This window comes from Jaculus jaculus, chromosome 6 (genome assembly GCF_020740685.1).
Source record: "Jaculus jaculus isolate mJacJac1 chromosome 6, mJacJac1.mat.Y.cur, whole genome shotgun sequence".
NCBI lineage: Eukaryota > Metazoa > Chordata > Mammalia > Rodentia > Dipodidae > Jaculus > Jaculus jaculus.
Window position 1 is genome coordinate 43,797,093 of NC_059107.1, and position 27,801 is coordinate 43,824,893.

The following is a 27,801-nucleotide window of genomic DNA, read 5'->3' on the forward strand; positions in this document are numbered from 1 at the left end:
AGCCAAGTGCCACATGTTCTCTCTCATATGTGGATCCTAGCTACAGATGACTGGGCTTCTGCGTGAGAATGAAAATACTTAGTAGCAGAGGCCAGTAAGTTGAAAAGGAGACATAAAGGGTGGAGAAAGGAAGGGAGGAGGATACTTAATAGGTTGATATTGTATATATGTAATTACAATGATTGTAATGGGGAGGTAATATGATGGAGAATGGAATTTCAAATGGGAAAGTGTGGGGGTGGGGAGGGAGGGAATTACCATGGGATATATTTTATAATCATGAAAAATGTTAATAAAAATTAAAAAAAACAAACTGTACAGCTGGGCATGGTGCATCACACCTTTAATCTCAGTACTTGGGAGGCAGAGATAGGAGGCTCACCATGAGTTCGAGGCCACCCTGAAACTACATAGTTAATTCCAGGTCAGCCTGGGCCAGAGTGAGACCCTACCTCAAAAAACAAAACTGAAATAAACTAAAACAAAACAAAAAAACTGTACACCCTGGCATGCTTATTCTCTATCTCTTGTCCCTTCTTTCTCTCTGTTCACAAATAAATAAACACATTATAAAAGAAGAAAAAAAAACTGTACAAAGCCTGGAGTGGTGGCTCACTCCTTTAATCCCAACACTTGAGAAGCAGGGGTAGGAGGATTGCTGTGGCCAGCCCGGGCCAGGGTGAGCCTCTACCTTAAAAACAACCACTTTCTCACTCCCTGGCCACCTTGGCGGCTGCTGTTGGTTGGGGCCCGTCCCGCACCTGAGGCAGGAAGATGGTGGCCACAAAGAAGACGAAAAAGTCCCTGGAGTCCATCATCTCCAGGCTCCAGCTCATTATGAAGAGTGGAAAGTACATGCTGGGTACAAGCAGACTCTGAAGATGAACAGGCAGGGCAAAGCGAAACTGGTCAGACTTGCCAACAGCTGCCCAGCGTTGAGGAAACCTGACACAGATGAGTGTGCTATGTTGGCCAAAACTGGCGTCCATCACTATTATGGTGGCAATCACATTGAATTGGGCACAGCATGCGGTAAAGATTACAGAGTATGCACACTGCCTATCATTGATCCAGGTGATTCTGACATTATTAGAAGCATGCCAGAGAAGACTGGAGAAAAGTTATGTAAAATTTTCCTTTAGTAAAACTTGCCTCGAGCCGGGCGTGGTGGCGCACGCCTTTAATCCCAGCACTCGGGAGGCAGAGGTAGGAGGATCGCCGTGAATTCAAGGCCACCCTGAGACTACAGAGTTAATTCCAGGTTAGCCTGGACCAGAGTGAGACCCTACCTCAAAAAAACCAAAAAAAAAAAAAAAAAAACTTGCCAGAAGCTTGTTTAAAGAAAAAAGTGAGCCAGGTGTGGTGGCGCACACCTTTAATCCCAGCACTTTGGAGGCAGAGGTAGGAGGATCACTGTGAGTTCAAGGCCAACCTGAGACTGCATAGTGAATTCCAGGTCAGCCTGAGCCAGAGTGAGACCCTGCCTTGAAAAAAAAACAAGTACAGGTTTTTGTATATCTAATGCGGATCTTTGTGGAGAAATTATATTTCTAAGAATGCAGGTCATAGCTTTTATGTTTTGGAGTTCACTATGTAGTCTCAGGCTGGTCCCGAACTCACAGCAATCCTCCTACCTCTGTCTCCTGAGTGCTGGGATTAAAACATGCACCACCATGCCCTGTAGGTCATGGCTTTCTGAGGAGCTACTACTAGCATTTAGATTTTTAAGCTTTTGATGATCAAATGTCCCTAAATATTTTATGGCTTTTTTTCTGATCTTTTAAAATTTTTATTTATTTATTTATTTGACAGAGCAAGAGAGAAAGAGGGAGAAAGAGAGAGAGAATGGGCGCAGCAGGGCCTCCAGCCACTGCAAATGAACTCCAGATGTGTGTGCCACCTTGTGCATCTGGATTACGCAGGTCCTAGGAAATTGAACCAAGGTCCTTTGGCTTTGCAGGCAAACACCTTAACTGCTAAGCCGTCTCTCCAGCCCATTTTATGCCTTCTTTAATTTCTTTTTTAAAAATATATTTCATTTATTTATTAGAGAGAGGGACAGAGAGATAGAGACAGGTAGAGAGAGAGAGAGTATTGGTGCACCAGGACCTCCAACCACTGCAAACAAACTCCAAATGCATACACCATCTTGTGCAGCTGGCTTACATGGTTACTGGGGAAGCAAACCTGGGCCCTTAGGCTTGGAAAGCAAGTGCCTTTACTGCTAAGACAACTTTCTAGCCCCTTTAATTTCTTATGTATGGTAGAACAGCAAACTTCATAGGAATTCATGAGACTAGTACATTTTGGAATTTCTAGGCTATTGAATATTGTTTTTTATTTTTTAAATTATTTTTTGGGGGGGTGTTTCAAGGTAGGGCAGTTTATTTATTTATTTATTTTGGGTTTTCAAGGTATGTAGGGTCCCACTCTAGCCCAGGCTAATCTGGAATTCACTATATAGTCTTAGGCTGGCCTTGAATTTATAGCGATCCTGAGTGCAGGGATTTAAAGTCACGCATCACCATGGGCATCAGAGAGACAAAGGGAATGGGCTTGCTGGCACCTCTAGCCACTGCAACTCCAATTGCCTCCCTCCGTTTGTGCATCTAGCTTTATGTGGGTACTGGGGAATCAAACTTGGGTCCTTAGGATTTGCAGGCAAGCACCTTAACCACTGAGCCATCCATCTCTCAGCCCTTTCAAATGGCTCATTTTGTGTTATGTGCATTTTACCCCAAGTTTTAAAAGTACTGTTGTATGATCTCCCTGGGTCTATCTGCTCTGTGTATGTCCAAGGCTTGGCAGCTGCTCCGGGAACAATGACAACAGGACTCAGTGAGGACACCAGGCAGGCTGTGGGACAGCTGCTCACAGGACATGCAATGCTTTTGTCTTCCCTCCAGTGTGAACTGCTGCCGGTCACCAGCAATGTGCAGGAGCGGCATGGAAAGAAGGCTGGATTTGGACACTGAAGTGACGTTGTCCTCCACCTGCTGCTGGCTTTAGCCTCCAGTGATACCCTGTCCCCTTCTGAAACTTCTGAGGTCCAATTTCCCTGGACAGCCCTCCCCGGACTTGCCTCTGCTAACCCCCACAGGTCAAGCCAGGTGGCCTCTGATACGGGTCTTTCGGCAGTCAGAGAAGCCACACGGCACACATGGGCAGGAAAGCGTGGAAAGGAGAAGGAAGAAGCCGGCCAGTCCTTGGGGCTTTAAAGGTCTGGGTTTTGCTTCCAAGTAAGGTGGAGACCCCTGCCTAAAGTCCTAGCTCTCCCCACCCCGTTTCACTGAAGGCAAGGACCTGTGTCTTCAAAGCCAGCGGAACCCTGGCGCCCGGGAGATCCTCAGTAGCTGCTCAGCTCTGCTTCGTGATGCACACAGGTGTGAGCCCAGCCCAGCGGTGTCGGATGAGCGCGAAATCCACATACAACATGCAAACTGTGAGTTCATGGAGGGTCGGGGCATGCACTCCAGTGCTCCCGGAACGGACTGCTGGCAGCTTTCATTGAGATTCCGGCCGTCAAAGCTGTGGGGAGTCCGAGCATAGGACAGATCACCAGATCGCATCGGATCAGATCGCGAGTTGTTTGTTTAGGTGTATTACATCAGGAAATCTTTGGAGAGGCTGTGAGTTTCCTGTCTTCAAGAAGCTCCTCCCAAGACCCACAGTTTTCCATGTCCCCAGGCTCAACCTGCTCAAAGATTGGCCTTATTCCATCCAGTTAGTTTGATCTCCAGTGATCAAGAGCGCGCGCGCGCGTACACACACACACACACACACACACACACACACACACACACAGCTGCGTGTCCCCAAGTCAGCACTGCCACTTCCTTACCAGAAAGCAAAGGGTCTTGGTGAGCTCTTTGAAAACGCAGACAAGACTTTTGATGCTGAAGCGGGTGAGGGCGGAGACGGGAGGGGGGGCCCTCCAGCAGCACCCCGCCCCCACCCAGTGAGCCCCGCCCGGCGGCGCTCCATCCACCCCCTGCCTCAAGGTCACCGCAGAGCTGCGGGGGAACAGGTGTTGGGGTGCGCCAAGATGCAGCCCCCGCGCTGGCTCGTCCTGGCTGTGCACCTGGCAGGTAAGGGTGAGAGATTGGCACTGGGGAGGGGGCGCGCAGGAGGGACTGGAAGGTGGGGGACGGATCCCTGTCCCCGTGCGGGGACATGGGGTAGGGGTGGGTGGCTTGGCAGGCACAGTCCCTGAGGGTGGGATTCAACGACGAAGTGAAAATGCCCTTAATCCAGAGTCCCCACAGAGAGGCATTCCCAAGGAAGGTACCAAGGGCCCCAAAGTTGGCAAAGGACTCTGGCGACAACACTTTAATGACTTCCAGAGAAGTATTTCTGGTACAATTGGGCAGCCCTGCAGTTGCCAGTTCTGGGACTACGGAAGAGTACTCCCTCTGCCAAGGCCCCCGTGCCCCCTGGCGTTCTGCGCAGTGTGGCTGGCTCCCCTAGTAAGCAGCGCTGCAGTTGGGGTCGTGGAGCCCAAGCCGGAATGTGGGTGGAGACTGTTCCCTCGGACCAAGCCCAGCCATGCTGCCTCTTGGAAGAAGCCCCCTCGGCTGCCCAACGACCCCATGCCCAGCAGTCTGCAGCTCCCAAAGCCCTGAGCTGATTCTCTTGTTGGGAGAAGGAAAAGGACACAAGTCCTACCGTACCCCAACTCGGACCAAGTTAGCGCAACTACGTCATACACGGTACCAAGCCTACACCATTCAAAGGCACTAAGGCTATGGGTGATCATTCTAGAAATGCCAGGTCCCTCTGAAATGGAATCCCTGGGCTTCGGAGATCAAATGAGACCACATGTGTGTTGAAGGCAGTATGTGTATCAGGTACTAGGTACGGCTCAGTCACAGCCCAGAGGCCTTTAAAAAGCAAGTGGGCTTAGAGAGAACAGGACAGAGAGAGAAAAAAAAGAGAGACAGACCAGTCAGGCATGGCGGCCATAGTCATTTCTGGGCTTTCTTGGAAGGGCCATCCGGGCATTTGTGGCCCCACTATATGTTCCGAGGTACACACCATTTTGGAGAGGATCATAGGCTTCCTCCATTCTGTGACCCCAAACTCAGGTACTGATGTCCTGTGACCTGGGTTTGAGGACAGTCACAGGTTGCATGACCTTGAGAACCTTTCCCTTCATGAGTCTGTTTGCTCCTGTATAAAATGGGCACAAAACAGTCTCTTCCTCATAGGATTTGCCAAAGTTTAAATAAGTAAATTTATTTTTAAAATTTTTAATAAATTTATTTATTTGTAAGCAGAGAGAGACACAGTGAGAGACAGAGGGACAGGTCTGTAGCCGGTGCAATTAAACTCCAGATGTGTGTGCCAACTTGTGCATCTGGTTTTATGTGGGTACTGGGAAATTGAACCCCAGTCATTAGGCTTTGCAGGTAAGTGCCTTAACCACTGAGAAATCTCTCCAGTCTCCATTTGTCAAAGTTTAAGTGAGATAATGCAGGCACCATGTCTGACACAGCTTAATAAATATTGGCACCATTATTTTTTTTTACATCATTCTTTTTTAAAATATTTATTTCTTATTTATTTATGAGAGAGAGAGAGAAGGGGCATGACAGGCATCCAACCACTACAGACAAACTCCAGACACATGCATCACCTTGTGCATCTGGCTTACATGGGTCCTGGGGAATCGAACCTGGGTCCTTTGATTTTGCAGGCAAGCACCTTAATTACTAAGCCATCTCTCCAGCCTCCAATATTATTAACTCCCCTCAAGAGGTCCAGTACCAAAACAATGGAAACCTCCCATTGTAGCAGAAAGGAAGTCTAATGTCTTGGGGGGAAAAGAGAGGGTCTGGGAGGACGTGGGCTGCATATGCACATTCATTCTCGCTCCTTGCAAGTGGAAGCTCTGAGCTCCGAGTATGGAGTCTAAGGCTTTGAGCGGTGGAGAATTAGCCTAAGTACAGACCATAGCCCAGGCTGCTAACTCAGGCAACCGGCTTCTCCTGGGCCGACACATATATGTGAGCACACACACACATGCTCACACCCCCTGACTTGTCCTCTTTGTGCCTTGAGATGATCTGCAGGGTGGTCCTCTTCCCCAAGCCAAAATGACAAGCTAGCCAGTTCAGATTGGGTTTGTTGGAAACTGTGTAGTCTTGGCTAGGAAAGGGGTCTGTTCTAAGTTTTCTTGGGATTTCTTTTTGTTTAAATTTTTATTTATTTTATTGATTTGAGAGAGAGAGAGAGAGAGAGAGAGAATGAGAATGGACACACAAGGGCCTCCAGCCACTGCAAAAAAAAAAAAAAAAAAAAAAAAAACAACTCTAGATGCATGTGCCACCTTGTGCATCTGGCTTATGTGGGTACTGGGGAATGGAACCTGGGTCCTTAGGCTTCATATGCAAGTGCCTTAACCACTAAGCAATATCTCCAGCACTAGGATTTCATTTAGTGCCAGTAACAACCCCTAAGACTGTGAGAGTCATAGACAAACATTTACCTATGTACAGTGTTTCATAGTTTGTAATGATTTGTTGGGCATCCTTCATTTTTTCTTTTTCTTTTTTTTTTTTTTTTTTGTTCCTTTTTCTCTGAAACTTGCCTAGGCTGGCTTCAGCAAGAGGATTACAAGTGTGAACCACCATGCCTAGTTCCTTTCATGTATTTCTTTCTCTCTTCCTTCCTTCCTTCCTTCCCTTCCTTCCTTCCTTCCTTCCTTCCTTCCTTCCTTCCTTCCTTCCTTCCTTCCTTCTTTCTTTCTTTCTTTCTTTCTTTCTTTCTTTCTTTGTTGTTGTTGTGTTTTGTTTTTTGAGGTAGGGTCACGCTGTAGCCCAGGCTGACCTGGAATTCACTGTGTAGTCTCAGGAAGGCCTCACTCAAACTCACAGCAATCCTCCTACCTCAGCCTTTCCTGTCTTTCTAACCTTCCACAGCAAGCAGGACATCGATACAGGCAAATCATCCCTCTTTTCACAGGAGAAGACAGGCTCTGTGACCTGCCTGAGGTCCCATAGCTGGGAATGGCCAGAGGCTGGGCCCACAGTCAGGTCTGCTGCCCCCGCTTGCCGGGTCTTCCCAGCGAGGATGAAATAGAGTCCAGCTGTGTTCCTGTCCTTCCGCTGGGAAGGGATATCCAGTGTTGGATCACTTGTTGGACGGGGCAGTGAGCTCTGGTCCAGAATTGGTGGTGCAGAGAGTTGAGCCCGAGAGGTGAAGAAGGGCCCTGACTTCGGCTCTTAGGGGTTGATTTTGTTGTTTGTGGGTTTTGTTGTTGTTTTTATTTAGATTTTTCAAGGTAGGGTCTCGCTTTTGCCCGGGCTGACCTGGAACTCACTATGTAGTCTCAGGGTGGCTTCGAACTCACAGCGATCCACCTACCTCTGCCTCCCGAGTGATGGGATTAAAGGCGGGCGCCACCACACTTGGCTCCTGGCAGTTGAATCTCAATGCGAATCAGAACCAGTTTTCCCATCTGTGTAATGAGGGTAAAAACCCTGACGCCACTTTGAAACTTGGTTAAGGACATGTATGCCAAGGCTCAGATACGTACTATCAACAAACGGCCACGTTCTTCCCTGTGCTCATGGAAAAGCTGGTTATAATGAACCCCACTTTACAGTTTGTTGTTCATGAGCTCTGGGTGGAGGAAAACATCTGGACTCTTCCTGGTAGGTTCTTACACAAATATGCCCATAAAACATAGTTCATAGCTGGGCATGGTGGCTTGCGCCTTTAATCCCAGTACTTGGGAGGCAGAAGTAGGAGGATCGCTGTGAGTTCAAGGCCACCCTGAGACTGCATAGTGAATTCCAGGTCAGCCTGGGGTAGAGTGAGACACTACCTCAAAAAAAAAAAAAAAACCATAATTCATGTAATTCTGATGTGGCCAGGAAAATATGCTAACGATGTCTGCTCCTTCCTGCTTCTTACAGCTCTCCATGGAAGCTCTGCCCTCCAGCAAGCTCCGAGGTCCACAGAAGTTCTGACCAACCAGTCGGTCGTTATGTCCTGTGAGACGTCCTTGCAAAGCGCATCCTCCATCTACTGGCTAAGGCAGCGCCGTGCCCCCGGCAAGGACGGCCGCTATGAGTTCCTGGCCAGCTGGAGCCCTTCCAAAGGGACCACGCATGGAAGCGGGGTGACAGAGGAAAATCTAACTGCATTTTGTTACCTGACCCGGTGCAGTCTCAATCTCACCAGCGTGAAGCCTGCGGACAGTGGCACTTACTTCTGTGTGACACTTGGGAGCCCCGAGCTGAACTTTGGCCAGGGAACTCAGCTGAGTGTGGGTAAGAGTGAGCTCAAGGCTATAAAAGATCATTGCACACTTATTTAAAAATATTTTATTTAGTATTTTTTTTATTGTTTTTGTTTTCAAGATAGGGTCTTATTCTAGCCCAGACTAATCTGGAATTCTTTATGTACTCTCAGAGTGAAATTGAACTCATGGCAATCCTCCTACCTAGGCCTCCTGAGTACTGGGATTAAAGGCGTGCACCACCACGTCTAGTCTGAAATATTTTTTATTTTTTTGTTTTTTGTTTTTTTAAATTTTTATTAACATTTTCCATGATTATAAAATATATCCCATGGTAATTCCCTCCCTCCCCACCCCCACACTTTCCCATTTGTGAAATATTTTTTAATTTAGCTGCAAGCAGAGAGAGAGAGAGAGAGAAATAAGAGTGCGTATGTGAGAAAGAAGGTGGGCACTCCAGGGCCTCTTGCCAGTGCGAATGAACTTCAGCTGCATGCACACTTTATGCATCTGGTTTTATGTGGGTACTAGGGAACCGAAGCCAGGCTGTCAGGCTTTGCAAACAAATACCTTGAACTGATGATCCATCTCTCCAGCCCATACACCTATTTTTTGCCAGGCACTAGCTAGGTGCTGGGCAGCTCCACCTTCAGTGAGATTCACTGTGCAGCCATGGCTTAGCCCTGCTTCTAAACAGAAAATACACGTTGAGATTGTTCACCAGCAAGCAGTGCGCACAGTCATGTCGCTTAATGCCGCCATCCAGCCAGAAGATGGTATGTTACAACTCTGGTTTCATTTATTTATTTTTGCCTTTTCAAATCTGTACATTTTAAAAATTTTTTGGCTTATTTTTATTTATTTGAGAGTTACAGACAGAGAAAGAGGCAGAGAGAGAGAGAGAGAGAATGGGCATGCCAGAGCTTCCAGCCACTGAAGACGAATTCCAGATGCGTGCGCCCCCTTGTGCATCTGGCTAACGTGGGACCTGGGGAACTGAGCCTCGAACCGGGGTCCTTAGGCTTCACAGGCAAGCGCTTAACCACTAAGCCATCTCTCCAGCCCTCAAATTTGTACTTTCATACATTTTTGTATTAAAAAGAAAAGCATGAGCTCCAGTGGCACACGCCTTTAATCCCAGCACTAGGGAGCCAGAGGTAGGAAGATGGCTGTGAGTTCAAGGCCACCCTGAGACTACATAATAAATTCCAGGTCAGCTAGAGTGAGACCCTACCTGCCTGGATAAACCAAAATAAAAATTAAAATAAATAAAAGCATTATTACCAAGATGACAAAAGCAGGACTAGAATAATGAATGAATCACTTCAGCCTGGAAAGCAGATACTCTCAATAATGTCAATGTTACAACACAACTCACTTGAGTATTTTACATGTGTTGGCCCTTTTGTCTGTGATATCCTAGCACAGAGTGAGGTGAAGCACTACGAGCGGACAGTGGTATTTAGTTTTTTGAAGGGCAAGTTAAGTTAGGGAAGAAAGCAAAGCAGAAAGCTCCTGACTTGGGGGGGCGGCGTTTTGAGTGGGAGACTCAGAAAGAGCTGGATCCAGGTCAGAGATGGGTGCTGCGCCTCGATGGCGACGGGGCCGTGCTGCCCTTTGCCCATGCCGGCCCACCTGGGGCTGAGGCTGCCTATGAATAAGACCCTGTCCTAACGGTGGTCTCAGAACCCTGAGTGTTCACACGGGGACGGTGGCTCTCATTCCTTGGGTGCGCCCACACAATGGGTGCTTGCTCACCATGCACGAAGCCCTGGGTTAGATTCCCCAGCACCGTGTACACCTGGTGTGGTGCTGCAGTTTGCCATGTGCCTTTGGACAGATTGATCCCCTCCCATGGCCTTAGTTTTCTCATCTGCCCCATGGGGAGACTGCCCGCACCCTCCAGTTGTGGGAAGCTGCCGTTCTATACATTAAGTTAGCCTATGCGGTGGAAATATATTACAAGTCATATTTATAATTTTAAATTTTTATCAAGCAACTTTAGTATAAAGAAACAAATGAAATAAATACATATATAATATATATATATTTTTTGGTTTTTCCAGGTAGGGTCACAGTCTAGCCCAGGCTGACCTGAGATTCACTATGGAGTCTCAGGGTGGCCTCGAACTCATGGCAATCCTGGTACATCTACCTCCCGAGTGCTGGGATTAAAGGCATGCGCCACCATGCCTAGCTCATATATAATATTTTATTGGACCTAACTTATCAAGGTATTACCACTTCAATAGATCACCCGTATGAACATTATTATTGAACTGTTTTTCACTCCTTTTAAAAATTTTTTTATTTTTGTTTTGTTGTTCATTTTTATTTATTTAGTTGTGAGCAACAGAGAGAGAGAGAGAAAGAGAGAGGGGGAGAAAGAGAGAGAACAGGCACGCCAGGGCTTCCAGCCACTGCAAACTAACTCCAGATGCATGCGCCCCCTTGTGCATCTGGCTAATGTGGGTCCTGGGGAATGGAGCCTTGAACCGGGGTCCTTAGGCTTCACAGGCAAGCGCTTAACCGCTAAGCCATCTCTCCAGCCCTTTCACTCCTTTTTTAAATTTTGGTTTCTCTCACTCTAGTCCAGGCTGACCTGCAACTCTATAGTCCCAGGATGGCTTTGAACTCACAGTGAGTGCACCCCACACTGGACTCCTTTTTCACACATGGTGTTTAATGTGTGTTTTATGGTCCAGCGCATCTGTTCAGACTTGGCCACACTACATGCTTAGCAGCATGAGGCCAAGGCCTGCGACACTGGACACAGGATTCGATTGTGGAGGGTGGGAAGGGATCGTGGCAAATTCTCCAAGGTCAGGGGCTGGCAGGAGCCCCTGTGCAAGCTCAGCCCGTGGCTGGGCATCCCACTGCCCTGATGTGTTAGAGTCTAAGAAAGGTGGCTGGCGAAATAAGCGCAAGTGGTTTTCAGATGCTTCCAGGCATCTTCTACTCCATCTCCAGCCACCCCCTCCTAGCTTCCATGTTTCCCAGGCCTACGTGCTACCCAGTACCCTCAGAATGGTGGTGCTTCCCCAAAGCTTGGTCTTTTTTTTTTTTTTTTTAGTTTTTCGAGGTAGGGTCTCACTCTGGTCCAGGCTGACCTGGAATTAACTCTGTCATCTCAGGGTGGCCTTTGAACTCATGGCGATCCTCCTACCTCTGCCTCCCGAGTGCTGGGATTAAAGGCGTGCACCACCACGCCCAGCCAAAGCTTGATCTTATAACCATACCATCTCCCAGGAAGGAAGTACATAGAACCAGAATCCAGCCGTCCAGGTAAAAGTCCCTGTGTTTTAGAGAAGCCTGTATAGCAGAGAAAGTATCAAGGGAAAGCCAAGCCTTAAGCCTTTTAAGTGCACCAAGGGCTCCGAGGATTTGTCCCTATCAGAGAAGACAGAGGAAGAGGTTGAACTAAAGGGCCAGGAGGCATCAAGGAAGTTCTGGCTCCAAGCAAGATGAACTTAAAATAGAACAACCCAAACTGGACACATAGCTTGGCTGGTAGGATTTAGGAGGTGGAGGGTAGAAGCAGGAATATCAAAATTTCAGGGTCAGGGAAGCTTTATAAGCAAGCACATTTAACCACTGAATTTCTCTAGCCCACAAGGCACTTTCTTACAAACCCTGCTGGCCTAGGTTTGATCCCCCAGTACTTACATACCCACAAAGTGGCACCTGTCTGAATTTTGTATGCAGTGGCAGGGTGCTCTGGTACATTCTCTCTCTCTCTATCCCAAATAAAAATATTATTTTTTAAAGTTCAGAGTTGTGGGAACTGGAGGAATGGCTTAGTGATTAAGATACCTGCCTGCAAAACCTAAGGACCCAGGTTCAATTCCCCAGTATCCACATAAGCCAGATGCACAAGGTGCCACATTCATCTGGTGTTCATTTGCAGTGCTGGAGGCTTTGGCATGCCCATTTTCATTCTCTCTACCTATCTCTCTCTCATAAATGAATAAGTAAATAAAATTGTTTTTTTGTGCACCACCATGCCTGGCTCACCGTGGTGCAATAATTTGTTGTTGTTGTTTTGTTCTTTTGTTTTTCGAGGTAGGGTCTCACTCTAGCTCAGGCTGACCTGGAATTCACTATGTAGTCTCAGGGTGGCCTCGAACTCAGTTGATCCTCCTACTTCTGCCTCCCGCATGCTGGGATTAAGGACATGCGCTAGCATGCCCGGCAAATAAAATATTTGAAACAAGAAAAGTTCAGAGTTGGTGCCGGGCATGGTAGTATACACCTTTAATCCCAGTATGCAAGAGGCAAAGGTAGGAGGATCACTATGAGTTCGAAGGTAACCGGGCACTCCATAAAAAAAAAGTCCAGAGTCATCCTCAGTTACATAGTGATTTTTTAAAAATTTTGTTTATGTTTATTTATTTGAGAGCGACAGACGGAGAGAGAAAGAGAGAGAGAGAGAGAGAGAGAGGGCGCGCCAGGGCTTCCAGCCCCACTGCAAACGAACTCCAGACGCGTGCGCCCCCTGTGCATCTGGCTAACGTGGGTCCTGGGAAATCGAGCCTCAAACCGGGGTCCTTAGGCTTCACAGGCAAGCGCTTAACCGCTAAGCCATCTCTCCAGCCCTACATAGTGATTTTGAGGCCAGCATACATGAGGCTCTGTCTCAAAATAAATACATATGTACATGAAATAAAATAAATCCCCTCTCATCAGACCCACACCCTGTGCTGAGCCAAGGCACTAAGGGCTGTAGAGCTGGTTCCCTCCATGGCTCACCCCAACCAGTAGATTCCCTGCTCCCCTAAGTATAGAATGAGGCAAATGGAGCTACTTTTTTCTTTTTACTTTATGTATTTATTTGCAAGGAGAGGGGGAGGGAGGGGAAAGAGTATGGGCACATCAGGGCCTCCAGTCACTGCAAACAAACTCCAGATGCATGCGCCACTTTGTACCTCTGGCTTTCTGTGGGTCCTGGAGAGTCAAACCAGGGTCGCTAGGCTTTGCGGACAAGTGCCTTAACCACTGAGCCATCTCCCATCGCTAGTGGAACAACTTCTGGGGTCATCACACCACACCTCAGAACCACCATGCCCTCCTAGATCAGGTTGCTAGTCCCACCCTTTGGGGTCAGAATGAAGAAGTGGGCCCACCCAGGGTCAGGAGAAGAGGGACAACTGAGAAGGAAGATAAAAATCTCTAATCAGCAACCTGCACAGAATTGTTGAAGGAAAGGGCCCTGGCTTCCTGTCAGTGGGCTTCCTCTGCCAGCTTAGGGGTAGGCAAGGAGGGTTAAGGGGCCAGTCATGTCAGGGGATGGAAGTGTTTCTACCTTACCTCGAGGTTGCCGCCCAAACCCATTTACTACAGACACTGTCTCTTTAATTATCACAACCAAGTGGGAGCCGTTTTCGTTACAGAAGATGGACAGGTTGAGACACACAAAGTGCCCTGACCTGCCTCAAGTTGCACAGTGGTTCCTCGTGGGTACTCAGCTCTGCTCAGGTCTGACAGCTGCAGAATCTGCCTCCAGGACTCCAGGCGGACACCTCTTCCCTGAGACGGGAAAGCGCATCAGGACCTTGGCTCTGTGACTTGAGGTCCTGTGCAGAAGCCTGAGGGGTAGGGTTTGAATTTCTGCTCTGGGATGTGAGGCACACCATCTGCCTGCTGCTTCTCTGGCTGAGATGCTCATCTTGTTGCTTTGTAGTGGACTTCTTTCCTACAACGACCCAGCCCACCACGAAGACCAGCCCCAGGAGGAAAGTATGCCGGCTTCCCAGCCCAGAGATCCGGAGAGGTGAGTTCTCTATTCCTTGCATCCTCAGGTAAGGCACGCTAAAGTTTGGATGAGCCTGAAAATATGCAATACAAGGCCAGTCACAAAAGACCACACATTGTGTGATTTTTGTGGATGTGGCATGTCCACTGGGTCATTTCATAGACACAGAAAATGGACAAGTACTTGCCCAAAGCTGGAGGTTGGGGGAGCATGAGAAGTGACCCCTAATGAGTACTGGGCTTCCTGGGGGACTGAAAGTGTTCCAAAGTTAGGTTGTGGTGGTGGTTCCACATGCTAAGAGGATTTTCAAAGCCATTGAACTGCATACTGCGCGTGCGCACACACACACACACACACACACACACACACACACGCTCCATATATATGTATTGACCTAGGATTTTGCCATCTAGATCTAGTCTGTCTGGAACTTGCTATGCAATCCAGGCTGATTCCAAACTCACAATCCTCTAGCCTTCATCTCAAAAGTTCTGGGATCACAGGGATGTGTCACCACACTCGGCTCAACACTGTACACTTTAAACAAGTGGACTTGACGATTTTCAAATTATGACCACATGAAAGTTGTTGACAAATAGGAAGACCCAGCCTGAACAACAGCATTTTAAGTTTTTTTTTTAAGCCAATTTTTAATTTTTATTTCTTTATTCAGGAGGGGGGGGGAATGGGCACAACAGGGCCTCCAGCCACTGCAAACAAACTCCAGATGCATGTGCCACCTGTGCATCACATTTGTCCAGTTTTGAAGCCCAGCAGAGGACCTAATACAAAAGATGGGCTTAACATATGTTAGTGAGGGAACAGACTGCTCCCTACACTGCAAACACCAGGCATGTCAACTGGAGTAGGCACATGTGTGCTCCAACAAACCCACGTGCATGCACTAAACCCATTAGCCCAAATGTGTTTCTGGAAAAATACTGACTTCAACCCCACAGTTCCTGGTGATAGACAGAAGTGCCACCTGCTGCTGCCCAGAGAGCAAACCCAAGCAGCAGTCTGCGATGCTTTGTACTGCTTGAGTCTCTTTGTTTTAACCTAAGAAGAACCAGAAAAGCGCTTAAGGTGGGGCATCCTTGGAGATGGGGTCACAGTGGAAAGAAAACCAGATTCCAGACAGGTGTGTTGGCCTATCAGTAATGCTAGCACTTACAAGGTAGGAAGACAGGAGTTCAAGGCCAGCCTCAGCTCTACAGTGAGTTGAGGTCATCCTGTGCTGTATGTGACCCTGTCTTAAATAAAACAAAATAAGACCAAAAGGGAAGGGCAAAGGAAAGCAGGATCATGAGCAGAAAAGAAAGTCTCACAGAACATGAAGATAGAGACAGAGTGACACCATCACATAAAAATACAGTGTGCCTTGACATCTTCATCTAAAGGACTTCAGTCAGACTACAATAAAAAAAAAGAAAATGGTGATGGAGAATGGAATTTCAAAGGGGAAAGTGTGAGGGTGAGGAGGGAGGGAATTACCATGGGATATTTTTTTATAATCATGGGAAATGTTAATAAAAATTTAAAAATTAAAAAAAATGGTACAAGGGGCTGGAGAGATGGCTTAGCAGTTAAGGTTGCCTGCAAAGCCAAAGGACCCAAGTTCAATTCCCCAGGACCCATGTAGCCAGATTCCCAAGGTGGCACATGCGTCTGGAGTTCGTTTGCAGAGGCTGGAGCTGGCATGCCCATTCTCTCTCTCTTTCTGCCTCTTTCTCTCTCTCTCTCAAATAAATAACAATTTTAAAAATGGTACAAGGGCTAGAGAGAATCTTAGCAGTTAGCCAGGTATGCCCATTCTTTCTTCTTTTTAAAAATATTTTATTCATTTATTTATTTGAGAGAGGGTGGTGAGCAGATAGAGAGAGACAGACAGACAGACAGAGAGAGAGAGAGAAAGAGAGAATGAGTGCACCAGGGCCTCTAGCCACTGCCAACAAATTCTAGATGTATGTACCACCTTGTGCATATGGCTTATGTGGGTACTAGGGAATCGAACGTGGGTCCTTAGATTTTGCAAGCAAACACCTTAGCTACTACGACATCTCCCCAGCCCTCTCTTCTTCTTTTTCTCCTCCTTCTCCTCCTTCTCCTCCTTCTTTTTCTTTTGATTTTTCAAGGTAGGGTCTCACTCTAGCCCAGGCTGACCTGGAATTCACTATGTAGTCTCAGGGTGGCCTCAAACTCATGGCAATCCTCCTACCTCTGCCTTCCAAGTGCTGGGATTAAAGGCGTGCACCACCATGCCTGGTCTCTCTCTCTCTTCTTGTAACTAACTAACTAAAAAATAAATATTTTTTTAAATGTTTTTCATTTTTTATTTATTTGAGAGTGACAGAGAAAGAGGCAGAGAGAATGGGCGCTCCAGTCACCTCCAGCCACTGCAAACAAACTCCAGACGCGTGCGCCCCCTTGTGCATCTGGCTAACGTGGGTCCTGGGGAATCGAGCCTCGAACCGGGGTCCTTAGGCTTCAGAGGCAAGCGCTTAACCGCTAAGCCATCTCTCCAGCCCCAAAAATAAATAATTTTTTAAAACGATGATATCAAGGGCCATCAGGGTAGGTAGGTGTGGAAAAGAAGGCATTTGGTTCTGGGTATGGTGGCGCACGTCTTTAATCCCAGCACTCAGGAGGCAGAGGTAGGAGGATCGCCATGAGTTTGAGGCCACCCTGAGACTACATAGTGAATTCCAGGTCAGCCTGGGCTAGAGTGAGACCCTACCTCAGAAAAAAAAAGGGGGCATTTGGCAACATCTACTACAGTTGAAAGTGGACAAAGTCTATGGTTTAGTAGTTGCCACTCTTAGAGTTTCTCAGGAAAGCACCTGCAGGCACAAGTGTGCGGGATGTTCTCTGCAGGGCTGTTTGTAAATGTAAAACAGAAAACGACCGAGATGCCTGCAGATGGCTGAAATGGTACATCCACACGGCCACCTGTTCCTCCACTGGGGTGAGGTTAAGGGAAGGGAAAAGTGTTGCCAAATAATATGTACAGAGCAATTTACTGCATTTAAAATTTTTTTGAGGCACACTGTGTAGCTCAGATTGACCTTGAGCTTGCTATGTAGCTGAGAATGACTTTTCACTATGTGGTCTCTGGGGAGCCTCAAACTCATGGGGATCCTCCTGCTTCTGCCTCCTGAGTGCTGGGACTAAAGGCATGCGCCACCATGTCCAGCTAGCTCCATCTTTAAAAAAAAATATTAATTTCAGCAGGGCATGGTGGCGCATGCCTTTAATCTCAGCACTCAGGAGGCAGAGGTAGGAGGATCGACAAGAGTTCGAGGCCACCCTGAAATTAAGTAGTGAATTCCAGGTCAGCCTGGGCTACAGCAAAACCTTATCTAGAGAAACAAATGAAAAAATTAATTTCATTTTTAATGTCTTACTGATCACTTCCATTAATATAGACAAAACACCGTGATCATAGTCACCTCCCAATGCCCTCCCTTTCTCCCCATCCTTTGATTGTATCTCTTATTTCCAACTAGTTTCTCTTCTATTTTTTTTTTTCAATTAGGTAGAAACTTGGTATGGACACATCATGTGTTGGTACCATTATTTCCCTCCTTCTTGACCCCATTCCACTGAGGGCCCTCTTCAGAGTGATTGCTGGTATTCACCATAAGGTGAATTGTGAGTTATGAGTTGTGAGAGCAACAATCAGTCATTGTGGGGGCTAGGAAGGAATGCCTCTGGATAGTAGTCCCTCTCACCCTGTGGCTTTCATAATCTTTCCACCCCTCTTCCACAAAATTCCCTGAGCTGTGGTGAGTGTGCTTTAAGTCTACTTTTTTTTTCTCAGCAGCTTCTGGATCTCTGCTTTGGTTTGCGTTGAGTATCCTCACTGTCTCCATCCCCCTGGTGCAGGTTGTCAGGCTTGCAGTGGAAGCAGTACTCTTCCTCATCTTACCAGTTCCTCTGTGGTTTCACCTGGGCCCTAGCTGATGTGTGAGGGGTGGTTCATCTCCTGCCAGGGAGTCAGCTATCTTTTCTTGTCTTGCTAGTAGAATTTGCTTGTCCTCGGTTCTCACTCCCTGATTTCACCCCTAGAGCTTTAGTGTGGTTATGAGTCTGCCATCTTGACCAGAATCCCTCTCTTCTCCCTCTCTCTACCTTCTAAGTAGTAAGGCTTCAGGTGTGTGCCATCACACTGGCCTGACTCACTACTTGTTTTTAAAAATACATATGACTATGTATGTATAAATGCAAAGGGGAAGATTACCATGTTATCAATGCTGGTTACTTCTATGAAAGAGCAAGGACATCTATAGGCATTCTAGTATTTAATCTTTTTTTTTTCTTATTAGTTCTTTTTTTCATTTTATTTTTTTATTTTTATTTTTATTAGTTTTCTATTCTGCAAGTACAGGCAGTTTGGTACCATAATTAGGCTCATCCGTGGCCTACCCCCACCCCATTGGCCCCTCCTTGTTGAGGTATATGGGTCATGCATTGTGGAGTTAGCCCACAGTTATTGGTACGATAAATGTCTCTGTATATCATGACCCAACATGTGGCTCTGACATTCTTTCCACCCCCACTTCCAAAAAATTTCCCTGAGCCATGTTGGGTTCATTTTTGGTCTGCTTCAGTGATGAGGTGTTGGGGGCCTCTGGGGCTCTGGCTCTCTGATTTGGTAGGCGTTGATTTTTCTCTGTGTTGGTCTCCTTCTCCCTTGTGCTGGTATCCAGTTCACCAGGAAAACAGCACCCTTGCTTGTTTCACCAATTTTCCTTAGTTTCAGCCGGGGCCCTTTTGAGGTATAATGGGGTGGCTCTCTCCTTCAGATCTGCATCTATGTGAAAAAGAGAAGCAGATTCTCCAATGGAGAGTAAGTTAGCACCAGGACAAATGAGATAACCCTTACTTTTTTTATCGAGAACTTAATAGGTGTAGGCCATCTTGTAGCCCATGATTGATGGTAGCTTGATATTGGAGAGTGAGCTTATGTTTGGATGTGGTTCTGACTTGTTTCCCAGCTCTAGCTATGGGTCTCGTACCACTGAGGGGATCAGTTAGCCGAATCATGAGCAGTTGGTTCCCCACCATGGCTGTGTACCACTATTGCACTTGTGTGGGCATCACAACAGGTTATTTGCTGCTAAGTAGGTTGGACCATGAGTTGCTTGCACAGATATTGGTCGTTTCCCCCAGTCGCCCATGTAGCACCTTCTGGCACTAGACGTGCTGACTGTCTGGGGACTGACTCTCTGCTGGCTTCCAGCCATGCCGTTCCATTTTACATGTCAGCTGCATATGGTGTCTTCAGCAATAGGGTCTTACCACTAACCTTTGATGGGTCATCAAGTAGCCTGACAAAAATCTGTCATTCTTTTAGAAAACCTTGTAGGTTTCTCTGATCAAAAGCTCATTGTGGATGATAGCCCCATGATGGTACTGGGAGTTACAGGTCAGTGTAGTATTTAATCTTTTACTGAAAATATAGCCAACTACTTATTTTCTTCCTTCCTTTCTTCCTTTCTTCCTTTCTTCCTTTCTTCCTTTCTTCCTTTCTTCCTTTCTTCCTTTCTTCCTTCCTTCCTTCCTTCCTTCCTTCCTTCCTTCCTTCCTTCCTTCCTTCCTTCCTTCCTTTCTTTCTTTCTTTCTTTCTTTCTTTCTTTCTTTCTTTCTTTTTTCTCAGTAGGGTCTCACTCTATCCCAGGCTAACCTGGAATTCACTAAGTCATCTCAGGGTGGCCTCAAACTCATGATGATTCTCCTACCTCTGCCTCCCAGTTCTGGGACTAAAAGCATGCGTCACCACGCCCAGCCCCCAGCTATTTCTTATGAAATACAAATAAAAGGATTTTTGTTTATTTGTCTTTTCAAGGCAGAGTCACTGTAGCCCAGGCTGAGCTAGAACTTACTCTAAGTCCCAGGCTGGTCTCAAGCTCTCAGTGATCCTCCTACTTCAGCCTCTTGGCCTGGGTTCAATTCCTCAGAACCCATGTAACGCTGGGTGCAAATTGGCACATGAAACTGTGGTCTCAACATGCCTATGATAAGGGGAGGTAGAGCCAGGAGAATCTCACAGGCCAGCTGGTCTGATTCTTTTGCAGTCTGACAGGATTTTTGCAGCATAAAGAGATAAAAAGAAGCCAGGCATGGTAGTACATGCCTTTACTCCCAGAACTTGGGAGGCAGAGGTAGGAGGGTCACCATGAATTCAAGGCCAGCCTGAAACTACATAGTGAATTCCAGGTCAGCCTGGGCTAGAGTGAGACCCTACCTTGAAAAAAGAACATAAATAAATAAATATAAAAAAATTTTAAAGAGATAAAATGAAAGTTCAGGGCAATAATCCCAGCACTCAGGCAGCTAAGGTAGAGGATCATTATGAATTTGAGGGTAGCCTGGGGCTATAGAGTGAGTTCCAGGACAGCCTGGGGTATAGTGAGGCCATACCTTAAAAATGTAAGAGATGGAGCTGGGCGTGATGGCGCACGCCTTTAATCCCAGCACTCAGGAGGCAGAGGTAGGAGAGTTGCTGTGAGTTCAAGACCACCCTGAGAATACATAGTGTATTCCAGGTCAGCCTGAGCTAGAGCGAAACCCTACCTTGAACCCCCCCCCAAGAAAACAAAAAACAAAAAAATAAAATAAAATAAAAAGTAAGAGATGGTAGCCAGGCATGTTGGCACACGACTTGAATCCCAGCACTTGAAAGGCAGAAGTAAGAGGATCACTGTGAGTTTGAGGCCAGGCTGGTACTGCACAGAGTTCCAGGGTCAGCCTGGGCTAGAGTGAAGTGCTACCTCGACCCCCAACCCCAACATAAAAATGTGAGAGACGCGCCAGAGAGATCACTCAGTGGTTAAAGGTGCTTACTTGTAAACCCTCATAGCCTGGGTTCAATTCCCCAACACACATGCAAAGCCAGATGCACAAAGTGGTGCATTTGTCTGGAGTTCCTTTGCAGAGGCAAGAGGCCCTGGCATGCCCACTCTCTCTCTTGCGCTCCCTCCTTCTCTCTGCTTGCAAACAAATAATAAAAATAGTTTTGTAAAAAGCGGGGGAGCTGGGGAGATGGCTCAGCAGTTAAAGGTGCTGGCCTGACAGCCTGGGTTTAATTCTCCAATGCCTACTTAAAGACATAAAGTGGTGCATGCATCTGGAGTTTGTTTGCAGTGGCAAGAGGCCCTGGTGCTCCCATTCTATCTCTGCTTCCCTCTTTCTCCCTGTCTGGTGTCTGTCTCAAATAAATAAATAAAAATATGTTTAAAAAGAGGCACATACCTTTAATCCCAGCACTTGGAAGGCAGACAGAGGTAGGAGGATCACTGTGACTTCAAGGCCACCCTGAGACTACATAGTGAATTACAAGTCAGCCTTTAAAAAAGAAGTATATTTTTTTAAAGAAAGAAAAATAAAATGGAATTCTTTTCAACAGTATGGAAAGGAGAAACTGTGAAATCTGCAAGGAAATGGATGAATCTGGAAGGAATCATATTAAATGAAGTGACTCAAACCATATGTTCTCTCTGATATGTAGGTCTTAGCTTGTAATATCTATAAGCACGTGTATGTGTATATGTATGTGTGTGTATGTATATATATGGAGAGAGAGAGAGAGAGAGAAATGTGGGTAAAACCTATAAAAATAGAACCATAACCAAACGTGACTGTAAAGAGGTGAGCTAGATGAGGGGAAAATATGGGGGAGAAGGGTGCATGTGAGGGCTGGAGAAATTAGATTGATCAATGGTTAAGGAGCTTGCCTACAAAGCCTAATGACCCGGGTTTAATTCCCCAGTATCCATGTAAAGCCAGATGCACAAAGTGGCACATTCATTTGGAGTTCCTTTGCAGTGACTGGAGGCCCTGGCATGCCAATTCTCTCTGTCTCTCTTCTCTCTCTCCATACAAATAAATAAATAAAAATGAAATAAAAAGAGTACATGTGACATGTAAACAGGAGGAAAACACAGCCCCAGAGCAGCTGGGGGAAAGCAGGGATAAGAAAAAGGATGGTAATAAAAGAAAAAAATTGTTATTTGAAAATGCCAAAAAAATAAGTCAAAAATAAACCTTTTCCTTCCATTAACAAAAAATGAGAGAGAGAGAGCCTGTCTCACTCTGTGGAGCACAGGCACCTCAAAGCTGACCTCTTACTTCTATATACACTATGGCATGCATATACACACACAAATAAATGAATTTTTTTAAAAATCATATTACTCTCATTAGTGGTGACCCATGCCCTTAATCCCAGCACTCAGGAGGCTAAGGTAGGAGAATTGCCTTGAGTTCAAGGCCAGGTTGGATCTGTAAAGTGAGTTCCACATAGCCTTGGCTAAAATAGGACCCTACCTTAAAAAAAAATCTTATTAATAAGCATGAGAATTGGCTATCTCCTTTGAAAAAGTAGCTTCTGAATTTAACTTTTTAAATTTTAGATGTAAGATATGACATTTTCTATATAAAATTATTTTATAAGTACATTAAAAAAAAGACTAGAAGGAAGTCTGCTCAAAAGGTAACTGGTGGCACTCCCTGGGAGGTGAGGCTCTCAGGGGATTGTTCTTTTCTTCTCCTTGCGTCTGTGGACCCGAATCTTTCAGTGCTGAAAACATGACATGTGTCTTGTGCAGGCCCAACGTGTGGCTCCATCCCCCTCAGCCTGCTGGTGGCCGGGATTGTGGTTCTGCTGGTGTCCTTGAGTGTGGCCGTCCGCTTTCACTGTGAGTCACCCTGGGGTCACCTTGTGCCGTAGTGTCCCCATTCAGCTACTCGAAGTGTCCCTGCAGTGGCTTTCTTCTCTAGGCAGCAGAGTAGATGGTAAATTTGCCCCAGAGAACTTAGTATTTCTCCACATGGTTCTTCCTGTTTTTAAGGGGTTGCAGGAGATCGAACCCAGGACATCACACATGCACTTTCCCTTGGAGCCAGACACCCTCGGACCCGGAGGTCAGCATGAGAGACCATGGGTCTCTGTAGCCAGAGAAACCTAGGTTTGGATCCAGGGCTGTTGTTCCTTCCTCTGGGGACCTTGGGCCTTGGGTGCTTCACCCGGTAGAATACTGCCCAGCTCCCAGGGTGCTCTGTGTGAAGTCATATGGATCACAGGTGGGCTCTCAAGTACGCAGCAGGTCCAGTACCTGGAGGAGTTTGCTAGTTGTGTTTGAATGCTGTTCCCCGAAGTCCCCCTCCCCAAGCCCCCCAGCCCTCACCACTCAGTGACATGTGGGGAAACTCACACAGCTGCTGCTCTTGGCTCCCCTGGACATGGGCACTTCTCTTTCCATGTTTCCCAGGCTCTTCAGGCACTGGCCTCATAATGGGAACAGGGAGGCAGAGAGGAGCCCAGGCTGCCCCCCTATGCCGTGCCCCGCACCACCTTCAGCATGGGACTCTTCCTCAGGGAAGCATCAGGGGCATCTACTGGATAGGTGGCTCTTTCCTTTATAAGTCACAGATCACTTTGAACATTTGGCAGTTGTACACCCGCTCCTCAGAGTGATGAACCGGTGTGTGCAGTTCTGCACACGGGTCTGTGTACACCATTGTAAGAACACCACTGATGTTCAGTGGTCTGGCCAGGCATAGTGGTGCATGTCTGTAGTTCCAACACTTGGGAGATGGAGACAAGAGTTCAAGACCAGCCTCAGTTACATATTAAGTTGGAAGTCAGCCTGGGCTACATGAGACCCTATCTCAAAGAAACAAAACAGAGAAACAAAAAAGAGTTCAGTGGAAGGAGGCACACTTTACTTTCCTCCTGCCTCCCAGGAGGAACACACAAGCTCTTGGTTGGGCTGTCCCTCTGTACTTTCATGGCTGACCTGCTGTAAAGGGCAATAGCACTTGTTCTGTGCTGGGATTTGAACAGAGAGTCTTCTCTTACTAGGCACCACCAAGCTATATACATCCCTAGCACCAATCCCCAATAGAGCTTATTTAAGGCACAGACTAAGGTAGAAATGATGCCTTTAATTCAAGCTTCTCTGCTTGGCTTTGGGCAAGTTACTCAGTAACTCAGTACTCAGTTTCCATATATGTAAGATGGGCATAGTAATGTGCAGTTCAGAGATTGTTTGTTTTTTGTTATAGAAATTAACCTATGTATTGTAGGCTAGGGATGTCTCAAATAATAGGGTTCCCACTGATCCTTCAATTCCTTCAGTATTTTTCATGTGTTTTTGATTGTTGTATATTTTTTTTTTTGACGTAGGGTCTTGTTCTAGCCCAGGCTGCCCTGGAATTCACTATGTAGTCTCAGGGTGGCCTCGAACTCATGGTGATCCTTCTACCTCTGCCTCCCGAGTGCTGGGATTAAAGGTGTGCGCCACCATGCCCAGCTCAATCTCTCAGTCTCCTGATGGCAGACTTGACTGTGATGGCAGAGGTCCCCTTGTAGATCCAGGACCCACCAGCCACCATTGTCATGAAGAAACCACAGTGCCAGATGCTTGCAGCCCCTCGCTTCATCTTGGCATTGCCACAGGAGGAGCAAGAGCACTGAGCATGCTGGCTGATTTCAACCTCCTTCCCCACTTGCCGGAGGGAGGCACCATACGGGTCCCATACTTACCAACGATGCCCACCTTCTTGGTGCAGTTGGTCATGTCGTTGTGTCTTGAGACAGACCACAGAGAGCAGTTCACAGGTGTAGAGTGGGCATGAAAAGAGCTAAGTGTGTGAAATGCTTGGGTCAAAAACTCGACCAAGAATGAGGCGGAAGTGTTGGCTAAGCGCCGTGGTGCTCCTCCTCTGAATCCAGGGCTCTGGTCTCACCACACTGACGGTGCTTTCGCTCTGCTCTTTCAGGCTTACGGAAGAAAGCTCGACTTCGCTTCATGAAACAGTGAGTTGCTGTCCAGGGGTGGCCCTGGATTCTTTAGTCCCAACTGCTGTTTTTAGCCTCCAACTGCCACAAGGAACCAAACTCAGACAGCACCTGCAGAAAAATAATGATAAACAAAGCCGGGCGTGGTGGCGCACGCCTTTAATCCCAGCACTCGGGAGGCAGAGGCAGGAGGATCGCCGTGAGTTCGAGGCCACCCTGAGACTCCATAGTGAATTCCAGGTCAGCCTGGGCCAGAGTGAGACCCTACCTCGAAAAAAAAAAAAAAAAGAAAGAAAATAATGATAAACAGATGAGGTGACAGTGGTCAGGACCAGGGGTGACCTAAACAAACACAAATGTTGAGTAGTCATAAACATAGATTTCATGCAAGGTTAGTTCTCAGCTCTTCTGGTGATAGCAGTCAACGTTCACATGCTCAGAACACCGAGGGCATCCTGTACCCAAGCCCTGCTCCATGAGGCTATGAGAGGCAAGGTCATTGCTTCCCTTTTTCAGATCAGTGGAGTCAGAAGGCCAGCTTCTCCACCAGCAGCGACTTCCTTTCCCAGCCTGTCCTCATCCATGTACTGCCCTGGACCCCACCAGGGCTACAGGATGAGTCTTGCAGAGCAGAGACTAAAACAAAGGTGTCTGACCTTCGGTCTTCTCTAGGCCACATTGGGCGAAGCACTGTCTTGAATAACACCCCAGTCAGGTGTGGTGGCACACACCTGTAATCTGAGGCAAGATCCAAAGCCTAGCCTCAGCCAGGCGTGGTGGCGCATGCCTTTAATCCCAGCACTTGGGAGGCAGAGGTAGGAGGATCTCCATGTGTTCGAGGCCACCCTGAGACTACATAGTGAATTCCAGGTCAGCCTAAGCTAGAGTGAGCTCTTACCTCAAAAAAAAAAAACAAGCAAACAAAAATCCTAGACTCTATAGTGAGTTCCAGGTCAGCCTGCACTACAGACCTTGTCTCAAAAATAAGTAAGCAAATAAATATTAACTAGTAAATGAAATGCCAAAGCAGAAACCCAGAGGTTCTCAGAGCTCATCACTGAAGTAGACTTAAAACACACCCATCAAGGCTCAGGGAATTTTGCAGAAGAGGGGGCAGAAGGATTGTAAGAGACACAGGTTGGGATGTCATGCCTAGAGGCATTACCTCCCCCACAAAAATAACTGACTGCTGTCCCCACAATATATAGCCAACAACCCCATGGGGAAATACCAGCAACCCCACTGAGGAGGGCCCCCTATGGAAGGGGGGCAGGAGGAAGAAAAAGATGGTACCAACACACGATGTATCCAAAGTATGTTCTTTTTTTTTTTTTTTTTTTTTTTTAGGAAAACAGCTTATTTTTATTTTTTTCTTATTTTTCTTTTTTCTTATTTTTTATATCTTTTTAAATTTTTATTAGCATTTTCCATGATTATAAAAAAATCCCATGTTAATTCCCTTCCTCCCCCCTGCACTTTCCCCTTTGAAATTCCATTCTCCATCATATTACCTCCCCATCTCAATCATTGTACTTACATATATACAATACCAACCTATTAAGTACCCTCTTCCCTTCCTTTCTCCACCCTTTATGTCTCCTTTTTAACTTACTGGCCTCTGCTACTAATTATTTTCATTCTCACGCAGAAGCCCAATCATCTGTAGCTAGGATCCACATATGAGAGAGAACATGTGGTGCTTGGCTTTCTGGGCCTGGGTTACCTCACTTAGTATAATCAAAGTATGTTCTTAATGAAAGGAAACAAAGTTAAAAAAAAAAAAAAAAGAAGAAGAAGAAGAAAAGATCTCTTTAGGCCACTGCGGCAAGCCCCAGGAGAGCCAGAGGCCACAGCTGCTCCCCGCCTCACCTGCTCCCCAAGGCTGGAATCCACCCTCAGCCTCAGGCCAAGCAAGCAAGTCTCTTCACCTCCCAAAGCCTCCAGTTCTGCATCTATAAAATGGGATGGCAGCTTTTGTGACAATTACTGGGAGAATGGTCATTTAGCCCCTAATCCCATCAAGTCAAAGCACATACTGTGAGGCCAAATACCAAGCAACAAAATCTACTTTTAAATAGAACTATAACTTCCGTATTTATTCTCATTAGTACATGCTCTGTGTTATTATGTGTAAGAATTCCTTAAACTAACTGGCTGCATTTTTTTTAACTCGTAGTGTAGAATAGACTATGAAAACTGGTTCTGTTTGTCTATTTATTTATTTATTTATTTATTTATTTATTTATTTATTTATTTTTGCTTGTGTATGTATTTGAAAGAAGTAGAGAGAAAGCAAAGGGGAACATGGGCACTCCAGGGCTGCTGCAAATGAACTCCAGACGTATATAGCACTTTGTACATCTGGCTTAAGTGGGTGCTGGGGAATTGAACCCAGGCTGTCAAACTTGGTAAGCAAGCCTTAACCAATGAGCAATCTCTCCAGTTTCTCTTTTGCTGGTTTTCCCTGCTGTACTGAATGGGTAATTTGCAATGACAATCTAGATGATGTGTGATTTTCACTTCATGGGTTGGTTAGAAACCACCCCTCACCCAGAGATAAGACTTCAGTGTATCAGGGACAAGACTTCCAAGAAGTTTTGTGCAAAATCTTTATTATGAGTGAGTGACCTTTTATGGAGACCCAGCCAACTCTGAGCACTGCCCATGATTTGTCTCCCCCCACACACGTTCTCTCTCTCTCTCTCTCTCTCTCTGTGCCTTTTTCTCTCTGTCTGTCTCTCTCAAATAATAAATAAACAATTTTTTTTAAAAAAATTAAGACCCAAATTTTTTTAAAAAGAAGTCTTAAAATTTGCTGTTGCTTTCAGGTTTTACAAATGACTGGAGACTGCGCCATTGCTGCCCTGCTACCTAAGGCCTGTGATGAGTGATGGGCAGGCTCTGGACGGAGGCGAGAGAAGGAATGCCCCAAATGGTGGAGCGTTCACTGCCTTGCTCAAGCTTCCCGCTTTGAACTCCTGCAAACTCTGCTGTAGACCC

General features: G+C 46.5%; 1 protein-coding gene and 1 pseudogene across 1 annotated transcript; both read left to right on the forward strand.

Moving 5' to 3' along the window:
- Positions 1-774: 774 nt before the first annotated feature.
- Positions 775-1,142, forward strand: LOC123461501 (annotated as a pseudogene).
- Positions 1,143-4,006: 2,864 nt separating this feature from the next.
- Positions 4,007-27,776, forward strand: Cd8b (CD8b molecule). The gene is made up of 6 exons (XM_045153600.1): positions 4,007-4,088; positions 7,920-8,276; positions 13,926-14,015; positions 22,607-22,696; positions 24,783-24,819; positions 27,630-27,776. The coding sequence occupies exons 1-6, from the start codon at positions 4,046-4,048 to the stop codon at positions 27,640-27,642; spliced, it is 630 nt and encodes a 209-aa protein (XP_045009535.1). The 5' UTR covers positions 4,007-4,045; the 3' UTR covers positions 27,643-27,776.
- The last annotated feature ends 25 nt before the right edge of the window (positions 27,777-27,801 follow it).